The sequence below is a fragment of the Bufo gargarizans genome, chromosome 3 (assembly GCF_014858855.1).
Source record: "Bufo gargarizans isolate SCDJY-AF-19 chromosome 3, ASM1485885v1, whole genome shotgun sequence".
Classification (NCBI taxonomy): domain Eukaryota; kingdom Metazoa; phylum Chordata; class Amphibia; order Anura; family Bufonidae; genus Bufo; species Bufo gargarizans.
In genome coordinates, this window is record NC_058082.1 from 31,439,311 (window position 1) to 31,452,972 (window position 13,662).

Sequence of the window (13,662 nt, forward strand, 5' to 3'; positions counted from 1 at the left end):
CACTCATGTTCGATCTGGTGACTGTCATGCTATAATGGTCATGGGGCTGGCAATAATATTGGGTCTGGTGGCTGTCATGCTATAGTGGTCCTTGGAATGGCACTGATATTGGGTCTGGTGGCTGTCACGCTATAATAGTTATGGGGCTGGCACTGATGTTTGGTCCAGTGGCTGTCATGGTCTGGGGCTGGCACTCATGTTCGGTCTGGTGACTGTCATGCTATAATGGTCATGGGGCTGGCACGGATATTGGCTCTGGTGGCTGTCATGCTATAATGGTCATGGGGCTGGCACTGATATTGGGTCTGGTGGCTGTCATGCTATAATGGTCCAGGGGCTGGCACTGATATTGGGTCTACAGTGGTCCTGGGGCTGGCACTGTCTTGCAGCTTTTGCGGTATGGCTGTGTTGTAGCTGGCACTGCCTTGGACTATCTATGTACCCGTGTTTTGGCGCTCCAGATCCAATTTCATAGACAGATAATGGTCAAATATGGAACACAGTCAAAAATATTGGTCCTTTTTGGGCCCAGCTATCGCTGCTCTATATACACCCTGACATAACTGACCAGCCCGAGCCGCCGGATTTATACACAAAGGTGAGAGCAGTTTCCGAAAACTCTATAACAGGTCAGCATTGTCTGCGTTTCGTTGTGTGTCACTGTATTCTGCAGCTCGCACTCCCAGAAGATACCCTGCAAATGTCAAGCCATGTTTATTCATACAGCCGCTCATTCATCGCCGCCATGCATCTGATAGCGATTAATGCCGGAGAGTTTTGCATTTCAGAACACATTGAGATACGACTAAAACAAACTAATTGTCGTGTTTTCAAACACGGGTCGGGTTCTGAATTTTAACAATTCCTCACCCTTATGCCTGTATTCAGCTAGAAAAGCAAGCCATCGAAGCCTTTACAACCTATCCGCTGAAAACATTAAAGGAGCACTCTCATCTTAGGCTGCGTGCAGTGGTATTTGTCCAGCTGAAAATCGGCATTTCTGCCAGAAAGAGACCGGATCACCAACGGATCTCATTACAGTTAATGGGGATCCGGTAGTGATCTAGAGAATCCGGGAATGCCGGGTCCAGTGTACTCCATCCAGCAGGCTGTTCTCTGCCTGGAACCTTCACCGGAGATCTCAATGGATCCTCAACGGTATTTGCTGTATAGTTCAGGCAACTGAAGAACAACAACTATTCCTCCCGATTCCCTCCCCCCCCTTCATGCATGATTGGTTGGCTGAGTCTGCATGTATTCTTAATGGAAAGAGGGGAATAAGTAATTGCCATACACCTCTGGTGAAGGCCTATATCCCAACATGTCCAACATCAGCTAAAATCAAGCTGTCCAGTCCTGCAATAATCGGCAGCTGGTCTGATGCGTATGGTCACCTTCAGAGGTGGATAACGGTTTTATAAATGGTACACTGTAGGTGGGGCCCTATTACAGACTTTGTATTGGGGCCCAGAAGCTTCAGGTTACATCTCTGACTCTATAGGCCGTTACAATCCCATGACTCCAAATTTTTCAACCTAAATCACAGGACATTTTGAGCCCATTACCTCCCCCTTTTATAGTCCTATATATCTATAAAATGTGGCTCCGTAAGCTTCTTCATTTGTCACAGTGCTGCGTGATAAACAGTCCTTACGTCAAGAGATCGGACCTGTGGCGCTCGGCGCCAGATGTGCCCTGAAACATTAATGCGTGACAGATGTAAGACTGTGTCCCTTTCCATTTGGGCAATGCAATGCCGCACGCCAACAGAATACGACACGACTGCATGTTATATCCTATACTAAAATGTCAGTCTATAACTAGGGCCAAAGTTTGTCACCCTTGGCAGCCATTTTGGAGATTATGGAAGAGTGTATTTAGTCACCTGGTCAACCACATCGATATTAGTATATGCAAAAACTTCCAGCTTTCTCCTTCCTTTCTTAGTGCCAGTCTTTTGTAGGTCACCTCTTGGCATTTTGTGGCACAAATCTCCATTTAGGTGTTTGGCTTACTTTTGGTTGATATTTTGCACCCCTTTTTGGATATTTCTCCTCTACATGAAGTATATACATCCTGGAAGAGCATCTGTCACAACCAGACAGCTGAGAAGCTCTGACAGAAGCCTTTCAGAACCTCCTCCTTGAGTTTTCTTTGTTGTGGTATTCAGTTCCTCATCTCGTTAGCCTCTCTCAGCTGTCATGTGGTTGGACTGATTGCTTCCCTTTAAATTCCTCCCCATAATGCATTACTGGGCGGCTTATACTACTTCCTGGAGTGTGTGTGCATGCTGATCCTGTTTTCCAGTCTGCTACAAAGTTAAGTGCTGAACATTTATCTGTTATTTTCTGTTTGCTGGATCCCAGGTGACCCTGACTCCCTCCGTGTCTGGTGTAGGGAGCCGGTGGTCGTGTCCCCTCACTATTGTAGGGTGTTCATGGGTTATATAGTCGAGGTACGTGGATATGCAACCATCCACCTCTGGGATCTTTGCATAGGCTGAGCAGCCAGGGAAAGTCTCAGGTCTTGTGCAGGGGTCTCCCTTTTGGTTCCTTAGCTTTGGATCCAGTGAGTCATATATGCATGTTGCTTTGTCTTGTTTCCTGTACACCGTCCGTGACAGCATCCTATTGTAAAGTCAAACTTGGCCCCTTTTATCTTGAACCCTGCTCTGACAGTTTGCAAAGTTCCTTCTCTCCATGAGGTGCCTGTGGACTGAGAAGGTCTTGACTCCACCCATGAGGAACCTTAATGGATTGAACAGAAGCAATAGCTGTAGGGGAGGTTATTTTTAATTTTTGGGAACATATATATATATATATTAGAGATGATACGGATTTAATAAATTGTTCAAAAAGTTCAGTTCAGGTCTGAATCAATTCGTTCCGAACCAAAGTTGCTCCAATTGCCCTAGAAATTGGTATATAACCCCCTCTACTCCTCTAAAACACTGTTTTTTTTTTAAAATAAAAAGCTCCTATCTTTTTTCGTGATTTTTTTTTTACGAACCTTTTTATTTTCCCCCGCCCGTCTGCTCGGTCTGATACAGCGTCAGGTTTAACTGTATCTACTTTCATCGTTGCTGCCGCAAACTGCGGTTAGTGCTTGACCACAACTGACTGCGATTACCTCCTGCCTGGTGGTGACAGAACACTATTGATTGATTATTAAGCTTATATGCTATTATGGGCTGTTTTACAAGATTCGTCCGAATCAAACTAGAAAAGATTTGGGTTCGATTCGGTGCCTAAAAAAATTGGAGATTCGGAACGAATCTGCGAATAGATTCACTTATCTCTATTATATATACATACATTATTTTTTATGACCAGTAAAGAGTCAAAATACAGATTTCAGCAGAAATGTCACTGATTTCCCTTGTTTCCCCTCCATTATTGACTCTAGACTATTATATAAACCTAGAATTCTGCAAAAAATTCTGATATTTGGAGATTTGTTTTAAAAACGTGGCCACATATTCATACACCTCCATTCATGCAACCATGGGTTAGCATTTGGGCCGATGGCGTGTGATATTGCACCGCAACGTAAAGCAATTGCAAAAAGCAAAGCGCAATGGTCACAGTGCCATGCCCGGCCCTAGAAGAGCGACAGGCCAGCTTCACATGGACGTCATCGCCACTTCTTGTCCTTACTTGGAATAAATGAAGTGCGGCGAGGATTACAGCGAGTTCAGCAGCCTTCCTGTATATCCAGCACATGGGCGACATATGGCATTGATCAACTCAATATGTTCTAGATTACAGTTCATTTAGATGTTCATGCGTCTTCACTAAACCTGATTATAAGATGCAAGGTGGCGGGATTAAAGAACACCGCAGAGAAGGCTTTTTTTTACGAGGGTGACCCCCGAGCTTAGGCTTACCATTGCTCGGTTTGTTACACTTTCACATCTGCTTTTAAATGACTCCCAAAATACATGTCGGCAGCAGGTGCCGCCTGTGCTCCATAGCCGCGGATACTCCAAACCACATTATTTTTTGCAGAATTTAACCCTTGCTTTGCAGGTTACCTTTAAGCTGCTTCAACAGGCATGTAGTACAGGGCCGTTATGGCGTCCATTTTCTCGTTGCGCCACTTTGCAAAGATAGAAACCCATCTTTGTGGAGCCCCTGCAGACTAGGGCTACACAGCAATATGTGGCATTAAAAGGGTTTTCCAGATGTTTAGTATTGATGGCCTATCTGATTGGTGGGGGTCCAACTCCCAGCATCCTCGTTGAGTACCTGGTGGAAGAGGCAAGGTGCTCCACTGAGCATAGCGACCTATTTGTAGGCTGCAGACATTGCGTTCATCGGTCACATGATCTATGTGCAGCTGAGACCCATTTAAATGAATGGGCTGGGGCTGCAATACCAAACACAGCCACTGTACGGCCGGGGAGCCAGGCGTCAGACCCTCACGATCAGCTATCGATGGCTTATCCACAGGATTGACCATCAATTATAACACCTGGAGAACCCCTTTAAGATTGCACTTAATGATGGTGAATGTGATGGCACTGAATCCAACAGGTTTTCAATTTCTGCCGAACGTTGCGTCACAGTAACGTGGGACCACATTCACTATCATTAGTTGCAATGTAGTAGTGTGACGCGGCGATCTTCTGTCGCACGACCACAAGCTGCTTTGTCACCTGGTGTATTGGGCACCTCATCTGCTACTCTCAGGACAAATGAGGACCAGGCATGTTAGTTTTTGTAGGTTTCAAGAACAGATGAAGTTTTCTAATGATTGACTAAATGAGGTGTGGGGTGGTCACTAGAGATGAGCGAATGAAAGCTGACGAAGTGGAATTCGTTTTGAATTTGAGGAAAAATTTTATTCGCAACGAAAGCTAATTACCTCGCGCTTCGTGGTAACGAATCGCAGTTTTCTTAAAATAGCGGCTAAACATGTGAGGACTGAGGACCTAGGGCATGGAACTCTGGGAAGGCGGGATCAACCAGATTGACATGCCTGCATGCAGCCAATCAGCAGACAGCCAGCCCTGTGATGTCACAGCCCTATAAATATGGCAGCCATTTTAGATTCTGCCATTTTCAAGCGTTCAGAGTGCAGGGACAGACGTGCGAAGGCGCTAGGGACAGCAAGTGGAAAAACCTCTATGTTTAAAAAAAAAATGGAAAAAAGGACCGGGACGCTCCATGACCTTCCCAGAAGCTGCTGTCGGGAGCAGCGGTACATTTCCGAGACGTCCGTATAGTGCGGGGGGAATCTGAAGACCCTTTCCATCTCCGTGCTCCGTTATATGTGGTAAAATCTTTATTGAAGTATTTTGGTGGAAAAATTAATTTTATTCAGCGTTCAGCACTGCACTTATATGTGTTAAAATCTTTTGTGACTTATTTCAGTGGAAATAAAATATTGTATTCAGCGTTAAGCGCTGCACTTATATGCGTTAAAATCTTTTGTGACTTATTCAGGTGGAAATTATTTTTTTATGCAGCGTTCAGCACTGCAGTTATATGGGGTAAAAGTCAGTTGGCCGCTGCCTATCTGCACCTTCATCCATCCTCGTTCACCACCACCATGGCTGCTGGGGAGGGGTGGAGTGGCAGGAGCAGTACCAGCTCCATCAGCAGCAGCCTGAGTCTACAGTCGCTGATGAGCAGCTTTCTTTACCCGCCTAGTGAAGAAACTACTCACCAGCAGCAGCAGGTAGACCTGGAGCAGGACCTGAACCAGCAGGTGGTGGCATACTTGGACAGCACCCTGCCACCCCACATTGAAGATCCGCTGGACTACTGGGCAGCCAAACTGGATTTGTGTCCGCAATCGGCAGAGTTTGCAGTGGAAAAGCTTTCCTGCCCCGCCAGTATTGTGGCATCAGAGCGGGTGTGTAGTGCGGCGGGGGCCATAGTTACCCCAAGTAGAACTCGCCTCTCCACCTAAAATGTGGAGAGACTGACCTTTGTCAAGATAATTCAGGCGTGGATTAGCCAGGATTTCCACCCAACAATTCCTGATGCATCAGACTAGAGCATCCATGGTGCCACACCAACAGTTTGATAAAAGAGACCGGTTTCTTCTGACTACCTGCCTCAGCTACTACTCTGATGCTGCAACCCGCATGATGCCACACATCTGATGCCAAGTGCTCCTTCTTGCACCCACCTTTGTCAGCGGGTACTGGTATTGCCACCCACCGCCCCACTCTGTCACCGGGTTAATTTGTGGTCTCCTGATGCAGCTGCTGCTGCCGTATCCAAACTATATCACCTTGCCACACTGTGGCCTCCTCATGCTGCTGCCATCTACAGACTCTATTGTTGTGCCACTGTTTCAAAGTGTTTTGTTTCGGTAAAAATTGATGGGTGACTGACAAACTCATTTTGCTGTATTGACCGAATTACGGCGTGTGAGGAAAATATATATATTATGAAACAACAAATATACAAAAAGTACATGAAAACAATGACAACCTCCTGATGCTGCCGCCACCTCCAGACTCTGTCATTGTGCCGCTCTGTGGCCTCCTCATGCGGCTTTTACCTCCCCACTATGTCACTGGGCCACTCTGTGGACTTCTCATGCTGTTTCCACCCTCCCCACTTCATGACTGGGCCACTATTTTGGCTTTCGGCCTCGCTGACATCATTTATTTGACCCTTCTTCTGATCTGTCAGAAGGAAGGAAAAATGAGACGCACAACGGATCCTGTCTGTGTAGCAGCTGTAAGGCCTGTATGACATGGTCCATCAGAATTGGCTTATGATTTGGTAGCCAAAATCAGGAGTGAGTACAAAACACAGAAGACATGCAAATATTCCATTCACGTGTCGTCTCTGTTTTGGATCCACTCCTGTTTTTTTTTGGGCATTAGCAATACTGATGGATTACTGACCAAATGCTGACCGAGTGAAGGCGGATGCTCAACAGACAAGATCCATTTTTTTGTGGGTGATTGTTCTGAATGATCAGAGGAAGGGCAAAATAATCAGTGACGTCAACACAAACTTACTGCTGACACCATCTCCACTCTGTCGGGGGGGCTCTACTTGTATAAGCGTTTAATAGAACAGGTTCTGTAGACATCTATGTGGAATCAGCTGACGAGGGTGTAAAAGGACTGCGCTTCTTCTTGGCCCTAACATTGACCTGTAAGGCTGAGTTCACACTTGAGCTATTTGGTCAGTTTTGGCCCCGTAACTGCCCAAATAAGTGAAGTGTGCAGAGATTCTAAGAGCGACGCCTGTCGTCTGCATGTCATACGGACTCACAGTATTATTTCACTACCACAGAAGACTCCCTATGCGTGTTACTGCAAGGCACAGTGTTCTACACCACTATAAAGGCTCTCAGCAGCCAGGAAAGAACAGTTTTTAACGTAATTCACCGCAAATTATTCTGACAAAACCGAATTTTGGCCCAAAAAATTTGGCGAACCGGCAAATCAATTTTTTTTTTTATTTGCTTATCTCTAGTGGTCACACATGTGCACTACATGGAGGACTGGGGACTTACCTGTACTTAGTTGTATACCTCTGAGGCCAGTGATTGGCTGCAGTGGTCAGGTGCTGTATACAGCTACGTCACCACTGTAGCCTGTAAACCGACCTCGGAGGTGTAGACGGGAGAAAGGGCAGGGGACTAAGTGCTGGGTGCATCTCCTTTTGCTATTTTATCCCATATGGAGGCACAGGATACATTATTGGACAACCCCTTTAAGTCTTTATATAACATTTTTTATATTCTCAGTATATTTTATTTTATTTTGGTTTGGCTGGTAGGAACTCATTTGCATATAGATTTTCCCATGATGCATTACACAGCTGCATCTCTTCAATAAGAAACAGTACCACCACCACCCCATCCCCCCCAGCCATATTTGCAAAGACAAAATCAAAATTAACCGGAAATGTTTCAACGTTTCATCCCTCGATAAAACCGTTTGGTTTCCATTAATGATCTTGTTAAGGAAAATGCCGGGGAAGCAGAATAGTGAATGTCGTAGGGCTCCGCGTTAACACTTGCAGGATTTTTAAGTGATTAGTCTCTATGTCCTAACAATATGACATGAATGTAAAATTCTTCAGCGTTTCGACACACACCACCCCTAGAACGCTCATAACTGTCTTTCAATTTGTGTCCACAAGAAAGCCATTGTTTCGGTAAGTGTTATAAGCAGCGGGTTGGCAGCACCGGCGTCCATTCAGATGGGTACAATCCTTAATTTGCTTTCAATCGTGAACCTAATGTTTAGAATCTGGGCCGTACAAGAGGAGATCATCTGGATTCCCCGCCTCGGCCCTCCTGATGGATGACGAAACAATGGCCCCAGCTGCTCCTCTATTAGTTTTCTTGGTTAGACCTCCGACCCTCTAGCAATATATAATTACACTCAGACACTGATTTACCGTGATTTTCTAAAAATATCAAACCCCGCAATCATTCGCGGCCTGGAGCAGAGGACGGGAAGAACTAATACGTTGGATTTCTGATTACTGAAGAGTATTTTTGGGGCCACTAGTCATGCTAGACATAAAGATACTGCGTTAACCTAGAAGTTGCCTGGATGCTTTAGGGTTATGTTCACACGCCAGTCATTTCATGCGGATTTCAGGATATATTCCATGGTGAAATCCCCGCCTTGTTGTGTGCAACCAGAATCTGCGTTGCCACCAGGGGTGGACTGGGAACTTAAAGTGGCCCTGGAAAAAATACTGAAAGTGACCCCGTTTTGTAGTCGGGTCCAAATTGATGGAAGGCAGGGCCAGCAATACCATATTGTGGCACATTATACCACCTCAACAAAGCCAAATACCACAGTGGATCACAAAATACTGCCCACAGCACAAAATACACCCCCAAAAACTTCCACTGGCCGACCGTGAGGAGGGCTCATGTAGCCCCCTGGGTATCGTCCCATCGGGAAATTTACCTGTAAAGTCTATGGCCAATCCGCCCCTGGTTGCCATTCAATGAATAGGACTAATTCATTTGTGGTCGTAGATGCAAATCTGCGGTAGAAATCTAAGGGTCACCATCAGATTTCAGCCGTGGATTCCACGGCAAATTGTATTTCTGCTGTGAAATCAAAATCAGTTTCAGAGTAAGCATAGCACCATGTAGGCCAGGTTCCCTGAAACACAACCATACCTTTCTTCTGAAAATCTGGTGCCCTAATGCGGAGAAATGCGTCTTTTTATTTTTATGCAAATAAGGTTTTCGATGCAGCAGGGCTGGGGCTGCTCGGTTCAGTGCACCCTGCAACGCCGCTACCGGCTCTCAAATCTCAGGGACTGTCAATCAAACAAGAAGTAGAAGGCCTGGGCATTGTTACAGGGAGAGCAATGGTGCACTAGACGAAGGGGTCCTGCCCACCGTGCACTGAATTCCTTTTTTTCGCATAAGAATAAAAAAACGTATTTTAGGATCAGATTTTTCACAAGAAAGTTACGGGTATGTTTCAGAGAGCAGCTACCCTACGTAGCAGTACGCTGATTTAGAAACCAGTCTTGGAGGTGACAGACTTTCTTTAAAGTGTAGGTTCTTCTTTAGTTACCCTAAGGTGTACACGGCCAGTCTTGCGCCGAATGATCATCTGTTCAATACCTACTGTTGTCAAACCACCCTACAATGTACATATAACCATGCCATATAGCGGCCAACAAAAAGCACCATTAATTCTGGCATCCAAATTACAGTACTATACAATGGCTAAATAACCCTTCCATAGTAACAATGCGATTCAACTGCTCCACTACCATAAAGTGCAAGAGTAATATATTCTGCAGTGTTTAAATTGCAGTACCACACAACATAAATGCCACCATACTGTGCTCAAATAATACCAACATACAGCGCTCAAGTAATACCAACGTACAGGTCCATATGTAAAGTAACCTAACAACCGTGCCTTACAATTTAGCAAGGGCATCCAGATAGGGCTGAAACGATTCATCGATTTAATCAATGTAATCGAGGCAAAAAAATCCTCGATGCAGTTTTTCTGCATCGAGGATCCGTTTAAATCACATGACCACGGAGCGGGAGTGAGATGAAGCTTCTCACTTACCGCTCCGCGGCACCGCGCTGCAGGACCTTGCGTTCACACATAGTCAGCGCGCTGGCTGACGCTGTGTGTGACGTCAGGTCCCCAGTGCATGCTGGGATGAAGACGCGTCTCCTGCGGACTCCATGTGTCGCCGCACTCTGCACTGAAAGATACGTATAAAGTTAGCAGAGGCAGCAGCGGAGGGGGGGAGGGAAATGGCGGCACCTGTGATTTGGCATGGGGAAATGGGGGCACCTGTCATTTGGCATGGGGAAATGGGGGCACCTGTCATTTGGCATGTATAAAGTTATTGGCAGGGGCATATGTGATTTGGCATGTCGTTATTGGCGGGGGGATAGGGGTTAATGGGGGCACCTGTGATTTGGCACATGGAGCGGCTGATCTGGGGGAGTGGGGGACATGGTGGATGGCATGGAGGGACTGGGGAAGGGGGACGTCTTGGCAATTTGGATGGCATGGAGGAGCTGATGGCAGTGCCATCATGGGGGCACTGGGGGACATGGCATGGAGGGGCTACTGATCTAATGGCACTGGGGTAGTGGGGGACATGGTGGATGGCATAGGGGGCACTGGGAAAGGGGGACATTTTATAAAGATATACGTTATAAATATATCAGGGGTCAGTACAGAGATCTCTCCCATCAGCTATTTATCCCCAGGACGGTGACTGTGACGAGGGGACATCCTCTGCGTCTGGAGGAAAGAAGGTTTGTACACAAACATAGAAGAGGATTCTTTACGGTAAGAGCAGTGAGACTATGGAACTCTCTGCCTGAGGAGGGGGTGATGGTGAGTACAATAAAGGAATTCAAGAGGGGCCTGGATGTATTTCTGGAGCGTAATAATATTACAGGCTATAAGTACTAGAGAGAGGTCGTTGATCCAGGGATTTATTCTGATTGCCTGATTGGAGTCGGGAAAGAATTTTTTATTCCCCTAAAGTGGGGAAAATTGGCTTCTACCTCACAGTTTTTTTGCCTTCCTCTGGATCAACTTGCAGGATGACAGGCCGAACTGGATGGACAAATGTATTTTTTCGGCCTTATGTACTATGTTATTTTAAGAAGGTTTTTCTTATTAGATTACTCGATTAATCGTAAAAAATAATCGATAGAATACTCGATTACTTAAATAATCGTTTACTGCAGCCCTACATCCAGACACATCTGTTGGTGGGGCACCTGTGCACATTAATACTCAAGTCTTCTGTCTCGGCACTCTGTTACCAGTCCTAAAATAGCCCTCATTATACACATTCATTTTCTTAAAGGAATAGTGCACCTGTGGGGGGTTGTTTTGCCTCCGTCCCAGGGCAGACTTGCACAGGGAAGTGTACTTTCCTGCTTCTCAGCGCTGGCTCCCTGCTCCTTCTCTCCATGGCTTCTCTGCCGGCCTCCAAGGATGTAAACTTCCATTTTGATGTCAGGAAGCAGATAAGTAGGCATCTCTTCACAGGTCTGCCCAAGAGATTAGCCACCCCCCCAAAAGCTGCACATCCTCTTCACGTCGACTTTTAACTTAGGGGGTGCAGAAGTTGTGGTCGCATCTGAATTCTGAAGCCTAAGGGGGCACAAAATGTCCCTCTGTTCCATATGAAGAGACGTGTACTACTGATAATGCATTGAAGGACCATGACCACTCTGCTCTGAGGGCCCTCTTTCCCACTTTACTCTGATAGGTACAGTATATGTTAGGGTTGCCCACAATAACCTCCACCATACATCATTACTCTCATGTCCAGGCATGGTGCCTATAGTGACATTTCACAACAACCACCGCCATGGACATTCACTCTCACAGGGCCCTCTTCTGCCTCTTCCATACCCTAAGAGAGCGAAGTATCATCCAGAGACCCTTCTATGAGATTACCACCCATAATTTCATGGAAAAGTGGTCTCAATAGTTTTTTTTTAAGAGTATACCACTAAAAGTGTCAACCAAATATCCTACAATTTTTACAGAGAGTCAGCTATGGACCCATCACAATGGATCTGCCCAGCAGTTCCTCAATACAGCAATGCATAGGTTTACTCACCATTACATATACAGCGCACGTTCCTGTAGAACCGGGGGCATACGAAGCTGATTCTGGCTGTGCTATAGGTCATTAGCGAGTGAGAATCTACAGACAACGTCTGTTCGCAATGTTGCTCCTGACAATCCAATCCCGAGCAATTCTTTTCCAGGATTGTTGATATCCGAATTACATTTTCCAAATGTCGTCTTGCATTTGAGAGCTTCTGAATCAAATATGCCGGCTTATAGAAACCTCTGCTTTGCATTTGAACGGCAAACAGCATGTCGAGTTGGTTTGTGCCAGGTACCGGTTGAATACTGATTATATACAAGCTGTCTTCCTTCTGAGTGAGAACCGCGTTCCGAAGAGTACGTCGAAAGCCGTGCAAATGGAGCCCAACAAAATCCTCGGGAGAGATGTTCTCGAAACGTATAGTGACAGCATTGTACAACATATCCTGAATCAACTGCTCCACATGGACCGCCACATCAACCGATACTTGATAGCGGCCATCACTAACAGATACATTCAGATTATATTTACCCCCATCTAGACCCCCGAGGGCGATAACTTTACCATCGTGATTGTTTACTTTGAACAAACTTTTCTGCTCTGATTTGAGAGTGTAGGAGAGGACATCGTAGACATCCTGATCTGTGGCGTGAATCTTGCCTATGACTCCTCCTGGGAAATCGTCCTCCATGGTGACAATGTATATCTCCAGTGGGGTGGCAGAAGGTTTGTGGATGCTTTCTTCGATGACTCTCACGTGTACGTAGGTTTGAGAGGTCAGTTGTGGTTTACCTGAGTCTTTCACCTGTTTTAAAAGGACAAAAAAAAGTTGATTTCTCGATGATCTGTGGCTCATTATGAAATACTCTGACCAAACTTGCTTTTAAGATCCAAGGCTTAAAGGGTTTTTTCATCTTTTGGGGCTCTTTCAGACCTCCACTCATGGCTGGACCTGCATAGCAAAGCATACTTACCTGCTACATGCGACTGGATCCTGGCTCCTCCGCTCCCCCACTTCCGCGCTCCGGTCCCTGGCTAACATCTGGTTTGACATCACAGCAGCCAATGACTAGCCGCATTTGGACCTACCCCCCTTGTATCATTTGAATAACTGATGTGACGCAATTGAGGTAGGTCACTGCCGAGGCCAGCCATCGGCCACAGCAGCATTAAATTTGATGTTAATAGCTGTACTACTGGAGACCCAAGCGCTGCAGTGGTGGCTGGGGAGCAACAGAGCTGAGACCCAGTAGCCCAAAGCAGGTATGTGTGCTTCCCTTCACAGGTCCGGCCACAAGGGGAGGGGAAAATCTGCTGAAAGACCCCAGAAGATGAAAAACCTCTTTAAGCATGCCTTGATATATCATTTCTTCAATGACAGCTATATCAAATAGTCCATGACCTCTCTTTCCAGGGAAATCTTTCCCATAGAGTGTAAGCTCTTATGGGCAGGGAACTCTCTCCTGTATAGTGTACGCTCTTGTGGGCAGGAACCTCTCTCCTGTAGAGTGTAAGATCTTATGGGCAGGGACCACTCTCCTGTAGAGTGTAAGCTGTTATGCGCAGGGACCTCTCTCCTGTAGAGTGTAAG

General features: G+C 46.0%; 1 protein-coding gene across 3 annotated transcripts in view; it reads right to left on the reverse strand.

The window, feature by feature from the left end:
* The window catches only part of FAT3 (FAT atypical cadherin 3), a 444,217-nt gene that overhangs the window by 52,586 nt on the left and 377,969 nt on the right, over positions 1-13,662 (reverse strand). For all 3 annotated transcript variants that reach the window (XM_044286543.1, XM_044286542.1, XM_044286541.1), the window contains exon 19: positions 12,078-12,876. In XM_044286543.1, the coding sequence (XP_044142478.1) occupies positions 12,078-12,876 (799 nt within the window). The remainder of the gene's footprint in view (positions 1-12,077; positions 12,877-13,662) is intronic.